The sequence below is a fragment of the Diabrotica undecimpunctata genome, chromosome 7, assembly GCF_040954645.1.
Source record: "Diabrotica undecimpunctata isolate CICGRU chromosome 7, icDiaUnde3, whole genome shotgun sequence".
Taxonomy (NCBI): Eukaryota; Metazoa; Arthropoda; class Insecta; order Coleoptera; family Chrysomelidae; genus Diabrotica; species Diabrotica undecimpunctata.
The window spans coordinates 46,655,625-46,677,559 of record NC_092809.1 but is presented as its reverse complement, the minus strand read 5'-3'; the positions used below and the strand labels follow the sequence as shown (position 1 = coordinate 46,677,559).

Below are 21,935 nucleotides of genomic sequence, written 5' to 3'. Positions count from 1 at the left end.
TTGTAGCAGTTCTTGCAAATTTTTCTTCTGCTATGTTTATTCCCCTCTTTCTGCACTTTAATGACGTGGTTTTCCCAAGCTGAGGTCTGAGTGGCACAGTCTACAGTTTCCTTGGCTTTTATTAAGTGCTTGACCACAACTTTTTTTGAAATCTGTTATAGAGATTGTGTTTCCTGTTACCACTTTATATAAACTGTACGCATTCCCTAAAGATGTGGTTAGAATAAGTTCAAATTAAACTTTCCGGAGTGGATTTGAATAGACTCCAAATTGATCTGATAAATCTACAGCTTTTTTTTCATCTTTATAGAGAGGGGTCTGGAATCTTCAAAAGACATCTCACTCCAGGACACCGCCTGACTGACCTTAGTGCAGGATCCGTTCTTCGTGCTCCCGACGATAGTTTATGAGGTACTTTAAAATGAACTTTCGTCGCCGATTCTGCGCCGAACGACTACCTGCTAAACCAGACCCTCCTCTGTCATCCAGCGATCCGGAAGCGGACTGGCTGCTGTAAGGCCCACATCACTTCCGAAGCACTACCTTCATTCATTCATTCTTCATTCATCCACAATCCATTCATTCGCAAGGAGGCTCCCTGTCACGTTCCAGGTAGCGCGTAAAAGACCCTCATCGCTCTTAGTACGGCATCTCAGCATCTTTCCCTCTTACCTTTACCGTTGGTCTAGCTGTCTTTCTACCTCTTCTTTTTTCTTGATCACTACACCGATATAGTTGTGTACACTAGTCCAACCTGCTTTATTTTCAATCATTTCTCTCACTGTAATAAAATTCACAACTGTGTCTCTTTCCATTCTGTTCCTTTCTACTATCCATCTGTTGCAATCTAACATCGTATGTGTCACAGTGTCCGAGTGTCCACAGTATAGGCATTTATCTGTGTCAGCCTTTCTGAACCTAGAGAGGTAGGCCCTAAAACACCCGTGTCCTGTGAGCACCTGCGTCAGGAAATAATCCAGTCACCTGTGGCCACAGTCCAGCCAATCTCTTATGTTCGGGATCAGAATTTTCATCTACTGTGCCACATGTTGTTCCATTCTTCTTGCCATCTTTCAATTGACCTTTCCCTTTCCTGTCTTCTCTATGTCATAGTAAGGTTTGTGCCTCTTCTCTCATAGAGTTATTTTCTTTCCACCGCCAAAACATGCAACGGAACACATCCAGTGATGGTCCACAAGGCTGTCGCAGACACAGTCCTGTGGAAATATACAGCTGCTTTACCTTTGTTGTAGTCCACTTTAATCGTGGGTTTCAGTTTTATGTGCTGATTACATGGAACTTTTATCATTTCGTTTTCATGTTTTGTAGAAAGTATAAGAATGTTTCCCTTATCTTTCCAATTGATAACTGAAATGCCGCAGTCATTTTCCATGGGACAAATTTTGCCACGTTTGAACTTGGCTCTTACAATTTCATTGAACAGACTTTTTTGTTTTTTTTGAATAGTTCTAATTACATGTGTATTGGTGTCTAATATTTTTAAAGTCAGAGGCAGACTAGTGTACCAGTTATTCAGTGTTCGTCACTCATTTACTAAACCTTCAGTTAGATATAGTACGTACAACTTTTTCAGGAGTGACCGTAGTGTCTTCTTTGTCTGCATATATTTTAATGTTATATGTGTAGCCAGACCCAGAAGAAAGTTTGAATAAGTTTATCTCATACTTGTGCCTTATTGTTTTGATATACTGCACCGAACATGCTTATTTCGACTTAGCCGATATAACGGTTGCATCTCGAGACAACGATGATCTGTGTTCGGGAACCTTTCGGATGTATCGACCAGGATGGAGATCTAAGTGCTAATGCAAACGAATAGAGGTGGATTATTTCAGAATATTCTAGTACATAATAACTTGTATATATAAGTAGTGCTGATATTAGCTACGTTTAGTTGATAAGATATTATCGTGCTGTAACCTTATAAATAAATATATTTATATAAATTAGAACCGCTTGTTTTATTTAAAAACGCTACAATACTGACGAAACTCTAGTCTCTTTCTAAATTTTAGGAGAGTTTCGTCTACACAAATAAATTCTTCTCGGACATACAACGACTGAAAATTTATTTTTAAAATATTCAGCAATGGTGTAATTTTCTACAATTTGTCGCTTTTTATACCGCTGCATTATCAGCGAAATAAATCATACGTAATAACAATTCAAATCGATATCTCGACATTACCTTGGAAGCAAAATTATTACTAAATAGCTCATCTGTACTCCAGTAGTCAGGCAGTGATGGCTGTTTTACTAATCCCATCCAAGCCAATAATCCTAGAAAATGTCTAATTTCTAGGATTTCAGATTTTGTGGTGGATTCCAAGTATGTAAACGGGAGTTTGGCGTAGCGTCCTCAGCTGTAATAAGTTAAGTCGAATAGTTGTTTGTCTCATGGTAGATAAGGGATATTACTTTATCATCTACTACAGCATCAAATAGCTGGTGTACAATTCGCCAACAATGCTGCACCTCTGGTTTTACTCCCGAACGAATAGAGAAAGAATACATTGGCTTATAATTTTCAATTCTGGGCCCTCATAATGGATCTTCATTTGATTGTGAACTTGCTACCGATATTGATGTAAAATTCTGCGATTCTTGCCTATTACTTGGCATTTCTTGAATCGGCAACACTGGATTTGTTGATGTATAAGATATTGAACTACTTTTTGAAGGTAACACAGATCCAACATCCTGAATATCTGATTTCACCCGTTTTGTTTTATTTATAAATGTCTGATATGTTCTACAATTTCTGAATTGGATGACGTTTCTGATTCTGATTCGGACTCATACTGGAATGATTCATTACGATCCGAGCTCTCGAACGACTCCCAGTCATCTTCATCTGACATTTCTCCAAAATTGTCTGCATATTTTTGTAACTGTTGATTTGTCAGTTTAACGAGAAATCATTCTGAAATATTATTACATAAGTACAAAATAATAACTTAAAAATAATATTTGGCACTTACATTATATTATAATTTTGAAGATAAACGCATAAAATCAACAATTTTAACTTGTTATAACATAAATAGTCACAGTTAACATAAACTGATATAAAATTTTTAGGTTATATCGTGTCATGCGTTTCTCACTGCAGTGGGACCACCGGTGTGTAGAGGCATCGAAGTGATTCAACGAACCGCTTGGGACCAACCCGGTTTTTTAATTTTTTTTTGTAAATAAACAATAATTTTGACGAAATAATCAAACGTTAAGGCTTTATATACAAAAAATTACAATATAATAACATTGGCCCGTAGAGGCACATAGAGGAAATTATGGCAGGGAATGTGGAAGACGAAACTATTCCTTAAAAAATTAAAAATTCTTTCAGGCAGGATTCTAAGACCTCCAGAAAAGAATATATTTTCCATTTATGACAGACTAACTGAAAACAATATTCAGCAAGTTAAAAACTAATACAGAAGCTATCGACATTAAATTATCACTCCCAACCAAACACTTTGAGCAAGTAATAATAAATTGATTACGCATAGAGCAAACTGTAACAATCTATATTGGTCTAATAAATAATGAACCACATTCCTTTTTGTCACAGCTATATTATCAATTGTCACATATCCTTTTAGACTGTTAGGCATATATTACCGAAATAAGAAAAACAACCTGGATTTAAACATGAACAATCTATCAGTATAATCAAGTACTGAAATATTTAAACGACACTAAATTTCACAATATGTAAAAATACTGTATTATAATTTTATACCCTGTAATAATTTGTATATTGTGCTGTCCTCCTGTCTCAAAGGGTACACGTAAACTCATCACCAATTAGCATAAATATCCACGTAAATAGTACAAACTTATCACCGCCATAAAAATAGGGATCTTAAAATAGACCCCGAGAGATTGGTAAACTTATCACTGGCCAACTTGCACCCCGTGGCAGGTACAGACCATAAACATCTTGCAAACTTTGGTAATTCCATAGAATAAATCTAAAATAGATGTATTAAATGCAAATGCATGTCGTTGGTTTTTATTTGTAAATTTCACAAAATTATATTGATAACTACCTAAAACTATACAAAAAGGAAAATTTCTTTTGATTTGCCCTTGTTCCTTCAACATGGATAGTGAACTGCTCATTGATTACGTTCTGAGTTAACGCGGACGAAAAATTGTGGTTATCAATAATTTAAAATTTGAATTGTGAAAGATTCTAAAATCGACTTGCTTTTTGTGGACTTGTGCGACGAAAGAGTGAAAGACTAAATGTCATAAAACTGGTGAGTAGATTTTATACCGTTTTTTTTTTATTTGTTTTGCATGGGTTAAAAAATGTTTTGTGTTGCACAACGATTCTCAACAAAGTATTACTATTTTTGGTAGTCTTGAGAATTTACTTACTTTACTTTACTTTACTTAGTCACTTGGCAAAAGCAGAGACACGTTACATGGATGGTACATTTTAATATGCTCCAAAATTTTTCTTGCAATTATTTACCATCCATGACTTACTAAATGGGAATTACGTATCTCTTATATTCTAAGTTCTTCCCAAAAACGAATGGAAACCTACGTCACGGTCTTTAGTTAATTAATTTGTTGCTCCGAAAAAGTTGGTGTCGTTTAAATCCATCCACTTGTGACTGATTTTGAAATTTTGATTCACAAGGCCGTAATTTGGCCATCTGCGAAACGAATTGGGTGTTTATTTCATTTGCTTGACTCAAAGTTGGTTTCGTAAAATCCAAAAACTTGGTTTGGTTACCACTTACATGAGGGGAGATTGCAACGTCAAGTGGCTGCACCACTTATTTAGTTTGCCATTTTTGGACTCAGAACGAATCGGCGATTGTTTTGTCAACAATTTCATGGCGAATATCCCTAACTTGCCTTCATTTATGAAAACTGCCGAATATATAGTAGAGAACTACATAAGTAATAAGTCCCTTTTCCCTTCAAATATTTGGACATTCCAGTCTAGCCATATACATTTCACCACAAATCCATGCGAATCCTTTTATCCCTATTTTTCCAATTATTTTTACCATTCTCATTCCAATACCCTCACTTTTGTATCTACGCTTCTAAAGTACCAAAAAAATGGTGTACACAAAATGGCAGAGTTTACATGTACCTGTCCGTACACTCACTAGGAAGGTCAAGTAGGCTGAAGACGTCCTGTATGAAAAGTTAGAAGAGCCGAATAGGAACGAAATTTCCCATTAAGAATTTTCGAAATTTGTGTCATACATGTATCATAAAAGCTTGTAAAAGTAAATTATACTGCAAGCAAAAACAAAGATTTTTAGTAGAGAGCACTTTACCTGATAATTCCTTCGTATATATATATATATATATATATATATATATATATATATATATATATATATATATATATAGATATATATATATATATATATATATATATATATATATATATATATATATATATATATATTATATACGAAGGAATTATCAGGTAGAGAGCTCTCTACTAAAAATCTTTGTTTTTTCTAAGAAACTCAATATTTCGCTATTTATTTGATAGCTTCATCAGGAGTACACTGTAATACAATTTGAACATTACAAAAATGGCGTACAAATACATTTAAAAAACACTTATAGAAATTAAAAGATTTCGTAAATAAAAACTGACATTGAAGTATGTAAAATATTGAATGTCAAGATTAAATTGTCTTAAGCACGTTCGTTAAAGCACAGATTACATCACCAAACAAAAAGCGAAACGAAGGGCTTTTTCGCAATCCAAATTTCGGTGACAATCCGCCATGTTCCAAATAGTTTATCTATCAACCTATAAAAACTGTTATGTTAAAAAACTTAGTTCTTTTGCCTATCCACATAGATTTCCTGATTTTCAAATTTTCAAAGTTTCCTTCGTTTTCTATGCAATAATGGCCACACTCAAGTTATTACTAGCTTTTGCTTTTTTTTCAGATATTTTAAATTTACCCAGTGTCCAAAATCATTTCATATTTTCAAGAAAGTCAATTAATGCCAAAATGGTAAGACTTGGACCGAATGTATGCTCAATAAATTATCTCTAGAATTCAATGAGAAGTATCAAAATTGCAATGCAAATCAAATAACCGAAGTTGGGGACTATTTCCAATATAAACGGAAACAGCACATGCTCATAAATATTTTCATTATAAAGTTTACTATCGAAAACCTACGTAACTGAATTTTCAGATCTCAAAACCATTTAGATTGGCAGATACGTCTAATAGGCCACACCCTGAGACACCCGATATTATTATCTCAGTTAAATTATTTTAAAACAATGTGCTTAAAATTATTTCTGAATTTAATAAATTACCAAATAAATGAGAAGTGTATACCTATCTACGGTGATGAGGTTACCGATCTGCAAAGGATGCTGGTGATCATTTTACTATGTCTCGAAGGATCTAATAATTTTATGGGGAGTTATAAAGTGATGAGTTTGTACACGCCCGTCTCGGATCAAAACGAAACTAACAAAATAGACAAAATAGTTGCTAAATAAATAGCAGAGAAACCCTGAATATTCATAAAGCTACGAAACCTGCCGATAACAGATTTGATGTTAATACATTGGCGTTTAACAAACAAGTTGCAAATATAAAATATCGTTCTTTAACTAGGAAATTGTGTCATAACTTTTCACGAAATGAATAATTTTTATAAAACTTTTGTTATGGTTAAAACTTACCGACAATATAATCTTTGCTATACAAATCAAAATCTGTTCATTTTGTGATTCCACAAACCTATATAGACATTTTAGTATTCTTATTTTTAAATTAGAAGCCACTTTTTGGTTGATCATATTTTCTTTTTCCATGCAGTCATATAACTCTCCTAATAACTTCACGATTCTGTCTTCGCCACACTTTTTCTCAGTTTCTGAATTTAGTTCCAAGAGAACGTCTTCAAATGTTCGTTCTTTTTTATCGTTCACTGAAAATAAGTTAGACTATTAAATTAAAGAACTTTGATCAAATAAAAGGCATATACCGAGCACAGTTTAATTTAATCTTGCCCAAGTACTTTCGATCACTAGATCATCTTCAGGGGCATTTCGTCAATTGCGGCCTTTCTGACAAGAACAAAATGTCATAAACATATAATTGTACATTACACTACACTACAAAAGGACAAACAAACACTTTAAACTTAATTAAATTTTTTAATTAAATTAAAAATATTTATATATATTATATAGGTAAATATAACGAAAGGTATTTAATTCAAAATAATAGTTGGAATATCTAAGTGGGTAGTCTAAGATCCCACTGCAGGATCACTACGTTCATAACGTAGATAATCAAATTAATCAAATAGATAATAAAAAAATTAAAGCTAATTAAGTTTGTCAGAAAAAAAAAATGCAAGGTATCAAAGATAAAATAAAAGACAGCTAGCGCGCAACGCTACTGGTTTGAAGTGTCAGTTATGTGAGTTTTTAAAGCATGCGTTGATAGATATATACAGTCCGGTGGAACAACGACTTAAAGAGAATGAGGTCGGAAGTCCAAAGCCTCTTTACCAAAGCCAAAAGTAACCAAGACTGGGATGCCTACAAGTATAAGCTAACGCTATACAGAAAGCTAATGGCAAACTTTTCCGGGTTCAACAATTCTGTATGATGCAGATAGGCAAACTAACATAGACCAAAGGCTGACTAGACCAAGGTCTACAGATTGGGAAATAGCCACAACAATCACAAGACCAAACAGAATTATATGGGCTATAAATAAGTTTCGGCCATATGTCTCTCCAAGTCTCCAGGGACAGATGGCCTATATCCAATACTGTTGCATATAGGACTAGAGGTTTTGATACCACACCTATGTGAAAGCTCCTCAAAGCCAGTTTAGCATAGGGGGTCGTACCGTAAATATGGCAAAAAGTTTAAAGTTATATATACTTGCCTAAGGTAGATAAAGTATCAGACCTAACACCAAAGTCATATAGACCGATAAGCCTATCTTCTTTTCTATTAAAAATGCTAGAAAGGCTTCTTATAGGTACATTGGAAATGAAGTGCTAAAAGATAATCTACGGACTCTGCGTTGGATGATCTAAATAGGCTTATCTCAAAGTCATTGGAAGACAAAGAGATAGCAATGTTACTACCAGCTCTCTGATAGGGGCTATGAGTAGAGTAGAGGAGGCGCACCTGTAGTAATATGCAGATGAATAACGGCATCTCTGGAGAATAGGTCAGGGACATGTGGTGTCTGAGAGAATGCAAGCAGCCCTAAATATAGTTGACGACTGGGGTAAACAAGAGATACTGATAGTCAATGCTCAGAAAACACAAATCGTCAACTTCACCAAAAACCAGCACTACAAGGCCTAAAACCACCGGTGCTGGGAGGAACAGAGATTTCATTTGCCAAAGAAACAAAATACCTTGGGGTGTATTTTGATCATAGGTTTACAGGGAATACTCACATTCTGAAAACCAAACAGAAAGCTACTATGTCCTTGAGCAAATGTAGATGAATGTGCGGTAAGAATTGGGGACTTAACCCCAAAATGACTCTATGGTTATACACATGTGTTATTAGACCAATAATAACCTATGGATCGATGACGTGGTGGACAAAGACGCAGCAAGTGGGAGCAATAAGGCTGCTAGGTAATACACAAAGGCTAGCATTTCTGTGTATTACGGGGGCCATAAAAACAACTCCTACAGCAGCGTTGGAAGTCCTGCTGAATCTACCACCAATTCATATCTTTATACAGGGCGAAGCGAGATCAGCGATGCACAGATTAATCCATATAAGCCAGATAGATGGTACTGACAACAGAAAGCTAATCGAGGAGCTAAAAGCCGATATTGGGATTGGGCAATCTATCGATGCAATAGCTACAAGACATAGCTTTAACAATAAGTTCACATTTAAGATACTAGGCAAGGAAGGCTGGAATGAAGGTGTACCCATACAAGGTACAAGGTACCACAAGGCTGCTACCTGATACACGGATGGCTCAAAAACATCGGAGGGTGTGGGAGCCGGCATAGTATGGACAAACCAAGGGATACATTTCCCGGTAAGTCTATCTAAGGACGTGACAGTTTTTTAGGCGGAAATAACGGCAATCCATCACTGCGTGGAAGAAATAGAAAGCCAGAAAGAACGTTACGTTCAGTTGCCATCTTCACAGATTGTCAGGCAGCGCTTAAGGCACTCAACTCTGTAGAGGTCAATTCTAAGCTTGTATGAGATTGTATGTGTGCCCTTAATAAATTAGGAAACCGTAGGAAGGTTACGGTAGCCTGGGTACTGAGACACGAGGGTCATAAGGGCAATGAAAAAGTAGATGAAATGGCCAAACAAGGCTCATTAAACGGGAACCCTTCTGTGGTGTTGCAAAGGCAGTAACATGAACGGCTACAAGGAAGTGGGTAGCTCACAAATCTCTGGAATGGTGGAAGAATTCACCAGGACAAAGACAGGCGAAACAGTTCATTAAAGAACATTCCCCAAAATTTACGGCAGACTTAATAAGCAAAGACACGAAAACAGTCAAAGCCATAGTAGGTCTTCTAGCCAGTAGGTGTAAGTTGAATAGGCACATGAAGCTGATGGAATTATCAGATGATGACCTGTGCAGATTCTGTCATCTCAAAGAAGAAACAGCAGAGCACATTCTGTGCCAGTGTGACACTCTGGAAAATGTGCGGTTCTTTGTAAATAGCTACATGGAAGGTACAGTCTCGAAGCTATTAGCCTTTTTAAAAAGAGTCAGGCTAGAGAATGTTACCTAGGACTAGAGGATCACAATATATCTGAAAAGGTCGCGGTGGAATAGGCCAAAAGGCCACCTCTCTAAATCTATCTATCTATATAATAATATACCTATTATCACTTATTAAACCAGTGGCGTTGCGTACTAACTCTTATTTTACTTTATCTTTGATACCTCGCGTTTTTAACAGCTAGTAACCCTAATTTGAGACCAATTTTTCTCAGTCATCCTTATATCATCATATTAAAAAAAAATAGCTTTAATTTGACATAAAAAATATGCATATACGTCATGAGCAGCGTATTTTATTTAAAAAATAAATGAACGAAATAAAATTTTTGCTCAAAAATTAATTACTATTAATTGGATTAAAAATATTTGCGGCGCCTTTTTAAATGGCAATATTTTAAATCAATGATTTCTCCTAATTTTAAATATATGTAAAAATGTGAGTTTGATGAACTACGTTATGAACGTAGTGCTTCTGCAGTGGGATCTTGCACTATGGGACATGTAATGAAGGAACAGCGATATGAAATATGTTCAGATTGATAATTCAGGGAAAGATTAAAGAAGGAAGGACTATTGAGAGAGTCTTGGTTGAAACATTAAGGGGGTGGTCTAAATGTAGTTTAATAGAATTTTTCCCAACAAGGGTAGATAAAGTGAATATACCTGATGATATAAAAAAATAGATAAATGTTACAAAAACGGAACAAGTGAATATCCATATGTCAAGTGATGTTATGGTTGAAGGTTTAACAATTGAAAAGTCAAATACAGTTTGTAATGAACAGCAAGATCTTTTGAGAACTGATTTTTAAAGAGAAATTACTGTAACAGATAAGGATACTAAATTTACCGAGAAACATGAAACCAACAAGGCTAAATTGGCTGAACAACAAATAAATACAGTAATTTCAAGTGAAAATTTCAATGAATGTAATAAAGGGAGGGGAGCGAAGATATGACAAACATTAAATTGGATGAATCAGAAGGATCTGAAATACTATGAGTTGAGGATTTATCAGAATCAAAAAATATCATTGGAAAGATTGAACCGATGGATGTTGAATGTGCTGGAGAAAGTTCTTGGAAAAGATATAGAACTAATAGAAACTGATTAATCAGAGCGAGAATCGATAGAAACACAGCCGGGAGCCGAAGGTTTGACAAGAGTCGTAACACTTCAAAAGGCAAACGAAAAAATTACTACTAGTCCTAGACACGTCCTATATATAATTTAATTCTAATTGTAACAGAACCCAAATCACGAAAGACAATTAGAGAACGTAATATGTTGGAAAAATTTATATTTTGTGTACTACATCTAGTATTTTTGAAACCGTGAAATGCTTGTACAAAATTTATGCTTCATTCTAAGCATCTCTTTATGCTTCAGCGATATTTACATAGATCGAGGGATATTTAAAATAAAAACATGATGATCAACATCCTTTATTAATACCCCACAAAAGCAAATTAAAAAAGTAGTAATACAACATAATCATACAAAAATGTCACATAAAGGACCTGAAAAATCTATACTTCCCTGACGATGTGGAAGACACATTGAATATGGTTCGACTATAATGGTAAAAAAGTAAAGTTGGTGTAACCTTCTGGCTAAGGTTTGGTGTTAGGGTTTCCAGGTCACGCAACCTAACCTAACATGACTTAACGACTACTTTCGTAGCCGGGACCGACGGCTTTACGTACCCTCCGAAGAACGGTGGCAGCTCAGTTAAATTGGAAATTGAAAATTTTGTCGGTGCCGGGATTCGAACCCGGGCCCTCCAGCTTGTTAAGCCAGTAACATAGCCACTGAACTACGGCTGCCATCGACCATAATGATGGAACCGACTTCGAGTATGAAGCTGTACGAGGATAGGCTAGAGTGGTAATAGAATCCCACTCGCCGAGAGTCCTGTGACTTTAGCTCGACAATACGTTATCAACGTCACATTATGTACAGGAGAGGGAAAATATTAAGCACACATGCATACAGTCGAAAAATTATTTACAATTTTGCCACAGCGGTTCCGTTGTCAGTGAAAAGTGGCGTTACACTTACTTGCACTAATTTAAAAAACTACACTATTTTTAAACTGAAACTATTTTGAAGTGACATATAAAAATAAGGAGAGGTGTATAGAATTAAACAAGATAGAGTTGGACTTCTCAGCAAAGATAATCATTAATATGGTTACCCAGACATAACATAGATGAGTTGTAAAAAGTAGTACTTGACGAAGTTCACTTCGACGAAGACAAATCCGAACACGCGTGAAAAACCATTGCCAACCATCAGTGGATTCCTCATTTAATCACGGGACTAGTGACGATACTTACTGTTATGTTGATCGTCATTATGTACAAAGTGAAGTATATCTGCGGAATTACAAGAGAGCTAAAAAACAAGGATATCAATGTCCCTACATCAAAGCTCATCCAGCTCCCCAAAAACATACTCTATCACAACCAAATTTAAGTAACACTTTTGAAATAGTCTACCTAGATCACATTCATGGAATAAGATTAGAGTTGAATTAGATAGTTTCTTTGAATCATAAAATCTAAATGTTGGAGTTATACTTAGCTAAGTATCATCATCATTGGCTTTTACAACTCTTCGTGAGTTTTTGCCGCGTTTACTATTGCCTTCCATTGATTCCGATCCTGTGCTATTATTTCCCATGATCTTACTTCCATCTTCTCCAGGTCTTCCCTGACTGCGTCTTTCCACCTTTTTCTAGGCTTTCCTGTCGATCTTCTACCATCTGGTCTTTCCCAAAACACATTGCTAATCAGTCTGTCGTCATCACTCCGTACCACGTGGCCTGCCCATCTTAATCTATTGGCTTTTATGTATCTTACGATGTTTCCTTTCCCGAAGAGAGTCTCTATTTCATTGTTGTATCTGCTCCTCCATTCATTTGTCACGCTGTCCCTGCAAGGACCATATATAATTCGCAGGATTTTGCGTTCCCATACTAATAGCTTATTGATTTCTTTCTTTCTCAATGTCCATGTTTCACTTCCATATGTCACTGCTGGTCGTATTATGGTTTTGTACATTTGGATTTTGGCACGCCTTGAGAGAAGCTTTGACCTCATTAGATGTTGAATGGCAAAGAATGATTTATTCCCCGCCAGTATTCGTATTTCAACCTCCCGTTCTCCTGTGTTTTCACTGGTAATTGTTGCTCCTAGGTATTTGAATTCTTTGACCACCTCAAAATTATGATCGTTTATGGTAATGTTTTGTCTTATTCGCTGTCGTTCCTTTTTTGATACGACCATGTATTTAGTTTTTTCTTCGTTTATTTTCAGGCCTACGCTTAGTGTTGCTTCTTCAAAGTTCGATACTATATCCTTAACTTCCAGTGTTGTCTGTGCTACTGCATCTACATCATCTGCAAATGCGAGAATAATCTTTGCTCCTCTGGCAGTTATGTCTGGTTTGACTCTGGTATAGATTTTTCGCATTGCATATTCCAATGCTAGGTTAAATAGTAATGGGGACAGCGGGTCTCCCTGTCCTAGTCCAGTGCTTATGCCGAAAGCCTTTGAAGTTTTGACTCCTATTATAATTTGTGCAAAGGAATTGTTGACACACATTCGCGCAATCATGGTCAGCTTCTTTGGTACGCCTAACTCCATCATTGCACTCCACAGTTTTAAGCGATCTATGGAATCATATGCTTCTTTGAAATCTATGAAGATCTGGTGTACTTCTTTATTATATTCCCAATACTTTTCTAGCATTTGTCTGATAGTAAATATTTGGTCGATTGTTGATCTTCCAGGCCTAAAGCCGCATTGGTAATCGCCAATAATTTCCTCTGTGTATGGCAGTAATCGTTTTAGTACAACTGAAGCTATCTTATATGTAGTACCGATTAGTGAGATTCCCCTGTAGTTGCCACATGTATCCTTTCTGCCTTTTTTATGTATTGGCACGATAATACAGCCACTCCATTCTTTTGGCATTCTTTCTTGTTCCCAGGCTTCTTTCATTAATTGGTGTATTTTAGTTCTAAGTTCATGCCCTCCTTTTTTAATCAGTTCTGCATCAATATTGTCTAGTCCCGGGGATTTGTCATTTTTTAGGGTTTCTATCGCCGTGATAATTTCTTCCAGGCTTGGCGGGGGTGTTTCTATCTCGGCCGTTTGGTACTCACAATTTGCTTTATTTCCATCCGCGTCTACCTGGACATTTAGAAGACTTTCAAAGTATTCAGCCCATCTTTCGATTATTTTATTTTCCGCTGTAATCATTTGCTCATTTTTATCTCTCACAAAGTTCGGTGTTCTTATATATGCACCTTTCTTATGTTGTCTTACTTCTTTGTAGAATTTTTTATTTTGCTTGCTTCTGTGTTCACGTTCTACTTTTTCAATTTGTTGTTGTATGCTTAGCTAAGTATGGTGTGCTAATAATTCAAAAACCGAGTTACTTAGTTAAGTGTTATAAATAATTATTATTTTAAATTATCAATATTATTATTTTTATATATATTTCAACAACGGAAGAAGCGGGCCAGATCGTAGAAGAACGTAATGGCTTAGAAACCTGAGGGAATGGCTTAACAGATCCTCTGCATCCCTCTTAATCCCAACAAGATGTTTTTAAACATTTTCTATTTGTTGTCTGATTTATGTATATAGTGGCCAATATGTTCAATCACAAATTAAACCCCTTAATTTATAATCTCACATGAATCTTAACTTGCTATATATATCTATATAATTTTTTACCTATTTAATGGTAACTGATATCTATATTTTAATTACGAGGTACAAAGATACATGTTACAAGGTACAAGACAATGGTCTTTTTGATGAATTGTAGTTTTATTTGTGAGATTATAAACTGGGGTAATCACTTTTTAGAGGAACTAATAATACTGCTGAAACTATTAATGCAATATGATTCCAATGAGTGGGTTACTTGGAAGAAAGTTAATTTTAATTATACGACCAGTTTTAGGCACCGGAGTGAAACAGAAAAATAAGTAGATAAAAAACGAGATGAAAATCTATGATGCAAAACCAAGAAGCAGAACTTTAAAGAATTAGAAAAGAAATTAGAAATCAATTTGTATAATATTTGAATTACATAAAAGACCAGTCCCATACGTAAAGATAGAGGAAATATACATAGATATATATCGATAACAGTGGTATATTTTGTTTATATTAAATATAGTAAATTGTCTATTTACCCTGTAAATAATTGGTGTTGTGTAATTGACTTGTAAAATAACCTGTGTTGAGAAACAGAGTTTGAGAATTTTCGATAATATGCTTGTTGTCGAAGATTTTTTCTAGATTCTGCGGTCCGAGTAGGAGACATTGTGATAAATTCTTACGTTGCAACGATGCTTTACCAAATGGATTGTCTGGGTCGTTGAACTCAGTACGTTCTTGGGGCGAACTGAAAGCTTTTCTTCCTTCTCCCTTCTGGCCATCGGACTCGTTTTCTTCTGGAACTAAAGAAATCGTAATTAGTCAATATATTAAATAAATATTTTCCACCCGAATTCAGTTCTAAGAGATCGTCTTTAAGTGTTCGTCCTTTTTATTGTTTACTAAAAGTAAGTATTAAATTAAGAATATTACTTATAAGAAACAATATAACAAAAATATGTTAAAGAAGATAAATTTTATCTTAATTTTGGGGGGTTTTCTCTTAATTTTGGGGTTTGTCGCACAAGATATTACCATAACTCAATGATTAAAAAAGTTTATAACACTAATGATTCTTCAAGATTAGCTTGCAGAAGACAAAAAGAGAACCAGTTATAGTCTCTAACAGATACAAAGAATTGAAATGATGGCACAGTATCAAAAGTCAAGAATAAACTTTATATCTTGATTGCACAAGTCATCAGTCATTTAACTGTTTTAAAAAACGTTATGTTCATGAAAAACTCCCTAACAAGAAATGTAAGTTGATATGACGCTGAAGGACGGCTGTCATTCGAGGATTCATAAAAAGATTACGTTTGTATACTTTTCCGGATAATATGGAAAGTTCCAATATTGTACCTGGAGCTCAAACTGAAACTGAGGAACCCGTTTTAAGGCGTTCCACTAGAGTAAGAAAACCTGTTACGTGATTGAATTTGTAAGTACTTTACTTTTAGTTATCTTTTGTAAATCATGATCAAGGGAGGAAGTGTTATGTTCATGAAAAACTCTCTAACAAGAAATGTAAGTTGGTATGACGCTGAAGGACAGCTGTCACTCGAGGATTCATAAAAAGATCACGTTTGTATACTTTGTAGAAATAAAAACATTTTTTCGTTATTACATTACGTTATTACAATATGAATGAAGTGATTAATTACAATTACGTCTTTCAAATACGAAAGCCACTACAAAAAAGTTTTCATATGAGGAATTAGGCAAGCATGTGGCTGTGAAGAAATGCATGCTTAAAGTGTGAATGTTATCGTATTAGCAAAAGAGTTACCAAAACTCCAAAACATGACATAAATATAGTTATGCGGGAGTGTAATGCGAAAATACAAAAATAACCTGTGTAAGTCAGTAGCAGGAACAAACAGTATGCATGAAGTAACTAATGAAAATGGGCAAGGTTGATTAGTTTCGCATTAAAAAATAGCTTTAGTAATAAAAATCACTTTATTACTCAACTATTTACTAAAAAAAACGTTAGTAATAATAACTACTAACCAGATAAACCATGTCTTGATGGAAAACATAAAAAAAAATATTATAAAAAAGAAGAATGAGAGGGGTAGACTGTGGCTCTGACCACATCTTGGCAAGATTTGTAAAATCTTGCAGTAGGAGGGAAAAGAAAAACGATCTTAGACATCCAGAAAAAACATTTCGAAATATGACAACAGCAAACTAAAAGATGAGAACATATGAAAAAATATGAGACTAAGAAAAAGTTGAGGGATGGTTTAATGAAAAATGTAGAGATCTAATGAAAGCAAAATCCAAAGCAAGGCAGGCAATATTATCCAACTATAATGAAGTCAATGAGCAGAACTACAACGGAAAACAAAGAGGATTTAAGAAAAAATGCAGAGCTAGAAATACAGTACGATGAAAGAAAAATCCAAGGTATCGAATAAAACTTCTGAAACAAAGAAATTAATCCTTTCTACCAGGAATTAAGGAAGACAAAAATGGATATATGGATATGGAACAAGAGTACATATTTTTTTTTATTTTATATAGCCCTTCTCTCTATTCGGATTGCCGAATATAGGCCTCTCCTAATTCTCGCCATTCATCTCTGTTGTTTGTAAGGAGTTTCCACGTTGGCCCTGCAGTTCTTTTAATATCGTCGCTCCAGCGCAATTGCTGCCTTCCTTGTAGTCTTTTGGCTTCATATGGCCGCCAATTCCCGATTTCTTGATTCCATGGGCCATCCTTAAGACGTTCGTTATGTCCAGCCCATTTTCATTTCAGTTTAGCTGCCTTTTCGATCTTTTACTTTTGTTCTATTACGAATGTCTTCATTGGTTTTATGGTCTTTGAGTGAGATACCCAGCATCTGTCGTTCCATAGCTCTCTGAGGTTTTGTGATTTTCTCAATGTTTATTTTAGAAAATGTCCAGGTTTGAGCTCCATATGTAAGTACAGGTAGGATACAGGAATTAAACACTTTGGTTCGTAGTCTTTGAGTTATATTTTTATTTTTATTTTTTTTTTATTTTATTTTTATTTTTTTTTTCATTTTTATTTTTCATATTGTACTATTCAAATATATTCCTATTAGTAATTTTTGATAATGATTACATGATTATTTAGAAAATCATATATTTGTTTTTACTACTGCATATTTTACTGACACGCAATACTACTCTGTTTTCACGAAACGTTGTCGATTTAAAATGTAAATTGTGTTTTTTTGCAGTAGCACTTTACTATTTAAAATTTGTTGATATCTTTTTATAAAAATGGAGACTAGATCAATAATGGATACAAAACCGATGAGACTCCGAGATGTAATCCCCACCATCCGACGTAGGTACCTATATAGACTGGAGATATCTCAAATACCCAAAAGCTTCAAAGGAACGGCCGGACGGATCAAAATCACGACAAACAAGCAAAACAAAGTGCAAAGCAAACAAAAAAAAAAAGATAAACGACGAATTAGAAAATCGCAAGATATATATCTCCGTCATTGAATATTTTACTACGTATGAATCTTTTATTACTGTATACAGGGTGTCCAGAAAGTCTCCTGACAAACGAAAACCGCAGATTCCTCAGATAATTTTGAGACAATTTAATGCAATTCACCTAGTCCAAAAATGTTTCCCAAGATAGCTAGAGCTCTTTGAAGATGGCGCCTTGTAAGTAGTTTTTTTTAATACCTCCAGAACGCTTCTATTTAGAAAAATAAAAAAAAAATGGGTAGGATTATTTATCCTCCAGAGACGAATCGAATCCATTAATTGCGAATTTCTAGTACCGTTCATAACTTTTTCTGTAACTTTTAAGCATTTGTGATACTAGATTATTAAGTTTTCAGATATTCTAGTACTAAGAGGTACTCCTACTTTAAGTCGGTAGGATACACCCTTTTCGAGAAAAAATCGATTTGAAAATTGTTCGTTTTTTCGTCGAAAGTTAAACTAATATTTTTTGCACTAGTGGGCTTTGAACTGTCAACAGAACTATAATGTTTTTCATTGTCAAACTCTTGTCAGTTCGTGAAGTTTCTCTTTTAGTTCTTACGTTGTGGAATTTAAACACAATAATTTTAATTTTAACAAAAATGGTTTTTACTAATGAGGAATACGCTGATATACGTTTAGTTTATTGCGAAATAAGGTGTAACGCTCGAGCAGTAAAGTAGATACGTTGAAAACTTTTCGGGTTAAGAAAAACAAGTTCAGTGTTCTCAAAAAATAATGAAACAGAGCGACATAACGATGTAACAGCATATCAAGAGGTCACTTTAATGGAAGTTTAGGAAAATTTAAAAATTAGCGTTCGAAGACTATCATGTCTTCGAACATGTATCCCACAATATAACAGTCATGTATCCCACAATTTCAAAATCTTCCGCAAGAAATATCTTACACAACGAAAATTCATATCCTTTCATTTAACAAAGGTACAAGCACTGCTACAAGGAGATTTTCCTGCTTAAAAAATTTTTAAATCGATTTTTCCAGAAAACGGTGTATCCTACAGACTTAAGGTAAAAGTACCGTTTAGTACCAGAATAATATCTGAAAATTTAATAATCTAGTATCACAAATGCTTAAAAGTTACAGACAAAAAAGTTATCCGTTAAAATACCCGTTGCCCTACCCAAAATGAACGCGTATGAACGGTACTAGGAATTCGCAATCAATGGAATCGATTCAGCTCTGGAGGATAAATAATCGTACCAGTTTTCATTTTTCTAAATAGAAGCGTTCTGGAGTTATTTAAAAAAACTACTTACAAGGCGCCATCTTCAAAGACCTCTAGCTCCATTGGGAAACATTTTTGGACTAGGTGAATTGGGTTAAATGGTCTTAAAATTATCTGAGGAATCTACGGTCTTCATTTTTCAGAAGAGTTTCTGTACACCCTGTATATTAAAAAAAGCCTATTAACGTTTTTTTTAGCAAAAAATCAATACTAAGGAACATAACACGCAATTGTCATAAAAAAACGGAAGTGTCTCGCCTAACAGCTAAATTTAGACAATTCTACACCTACAACTTTCGTACAATGTCACAGCCAATTATCAAACAAAAATATCGTCGCTTTACCTGCAGAAATCGAAGAATAAAATTGTGCAGGAATATTGTGTTTTATTAGGTATTAAATATTTATCAGGTTTTACAGACACAGCAACGATATATTTTCTGAATTATAATCATATTTATCATCAGCAAATTTATCGAATATTTTAAAATATTCAGTTTTAGTTTAAGAAAATATATTTTGGTTTATCAGTTATGTAAACGTTTTGTAATAGTAAGAATAATCGATTTTACTAACTTTTAAGAAAACATAAAAAATTTATGAAAAAGGAATTGTGAAAAAAATGAGTTAAAGTAAAAACCATATATGAAGATCGATAAGTAATTAAGCGAAGATCAGTGGGCCTCAAACAGTGGCTTTAAAATTTAATTCCAATCACTTGAAAAGTAAATTATTTGATTTCGTCTATTTTATGTTCAGTAAGAATGTTTCAAACCGTGTCCATAATTTAAGGTATAATAAGGATAAATCGTTTTTTTTTTCGATTATAGAGCTATTTATTAACAATTCGAAAGAATATCTCGAATAAAAGTTGCTTGATTTTCCATTAGGCGGGGGGAGGGGATGTATGGCTGGGGGGTCGTGTTTGGTGTTATTCGGTAGATTTTTGAAAAAAAATAAACACCTATTTTTCAGTTCGATTCGATGTTCATTTTGCGAAATATTCGACCGGTCCGCTTTTTTTCACACATCCTATATAATTTATTACATTCAATATAATTTATTTGATTAACAACATTTTAAATATACTAATTAGTCATTCAGTTTACTATACTAGACTAAATTGTAATTAATAATTAAGATTACTAAATAAACTAAACACTAAAATAAAAAAGGTGATGTTTGCGTTTGCACATTGGTATAAAGTGAACAATAATTTTAAAATAATAACTGTTTTAAATAATATTTTACAGAAGTTGCCGATTGACCATTTACCTACTATGTAATTCCCACTAAAATATTAAGTAATACCAGATCACTTAATTTTTAACAATCAACAAAAATATAATATATGATTGTTTCGTAAACCTACATTATACATAACAAGAAATTAAAGAAAAATCATTAAAACGTGTTTTTTGGTAAATTCACTGTATAAGTACGGATAATATTATATTTCGTACCATTCCAAAAACTTGTTGCGCAGCGCTGATTGACACAATAGAGTAGTAAAATGTTATACATAAAGATGTAATAGATATCTTCGCTTACTTGGTTCACTAGCAATAAAGTTATCAGAATTAAATGGCAAACCGGTATTCATACATGGTTTTAAGAGCCTTGTCCGATCTTCCTGACACAGGCAATCATTCTGACGAATTTTTTTAGCGAGTTCTGACCTAAGCCTTAAAAAATATTTTCATTTCATTTCATTATAGGCAACACAACATACATTGCTTGCATAAATTAAACGCTCTGTGATTGGCAGTGACCTGTGGTGTAGGCAACCAAACATATACCTATTTATATTCCCACTAAAAAATTAATTTAAAATTAAGTAGCCGCTGTTAGTACTATCTGTCATTGTATGTCATTAGTCATTATTTACTTTATTGTTTAAAATTCTGTGTATTTGAAAAATCAAAGGAAGGATATTGACGAAGAGTTTAATTTAACTCCACCAGAATTTAACTTCTTCTATCACAGAATTTACAGAGGTCCAAGAAGATTTAAATATAAATTTGTCAAAATGCTATACAGCAGATAATCATTTATCAATATCTTCCTTTAATTTCAGTAATTGTACCATTTCGAATATTAATGTTTACTATAATAAAACTAACACTAAGGAAACTTTGACTAAAGTCAATGAAAGCTGAAAAAATTGTTGTTTATCGTTAAGTAAATAAATATTTAAACCAAGATATTTTTTTTTTCTGAAAAGTACGGTCGACGGAAAAGTTTTGTAATGAACTCGTGAATTAAAATGGCGATTAACAATCTCGAACATTAAAATTAACTCTCGAACGTTAAAATATCTCAATTGTTAATCGCCCTCATTAATACACTTGTTGGTGAAATAACTATTAAGGGTGTGGTTCGTAAGACTGATGAGTCTATAATCGCTGTAGTATCGAGGACTCCGTTTTTTCGGCAGCAATACAAATGTATTTAATGAAAACAAAAAAAAATCGATAATTTTGTTCATAGCTATACGAGTGGTAAAAAATGAATAAAAAATTTACTACCATATAACGAAATTATTAATGTCTGGTTAGTGACACTGGTTTTGTTGAATATAAGGTAGGTACGCAATTTAATAGAAAAATAATATTTCTATTTCTAGTGAAATTGAATTGGCATTGGAAATTGGAACATAATGAAAATTAAAAAAAAATTGATCGATGTCTGTATTTACTGGCAGTAATGGATTCTGTTGAAAGAAGCTTCTATTAAGC

General features: G+C 34.1%; 1 protein-coding gene across 1 annotated transcript in view; it reads right to left on the bottom strand.

Annotated features, from left to right (window-relative positions):
• Window positions 1–21,935, bottom strand: part of LOC140445287 (armadillo repeat-containing protein 2) — an 87,339-nt gene that overhangs the window by 29,669 nt on the left and 35,735 nt on the right. The window contains exons 4-5 of the mRNA XM_072537218.1: window positions 15,006–15,272; window positions 6,725–6,972 (exon numbers count right to left, since the gene is read on the bottom strand). Of these exons, the coding sequence (XP_072393319.1) occupies window positions 6,725–6,972; window positions 15,006–15,272 (515 nt within the window). The remainder of the gene's footprint in view (window positions 1–6,724; window positions 6,973–15,005; window positions 15,273–21,935) is intronic.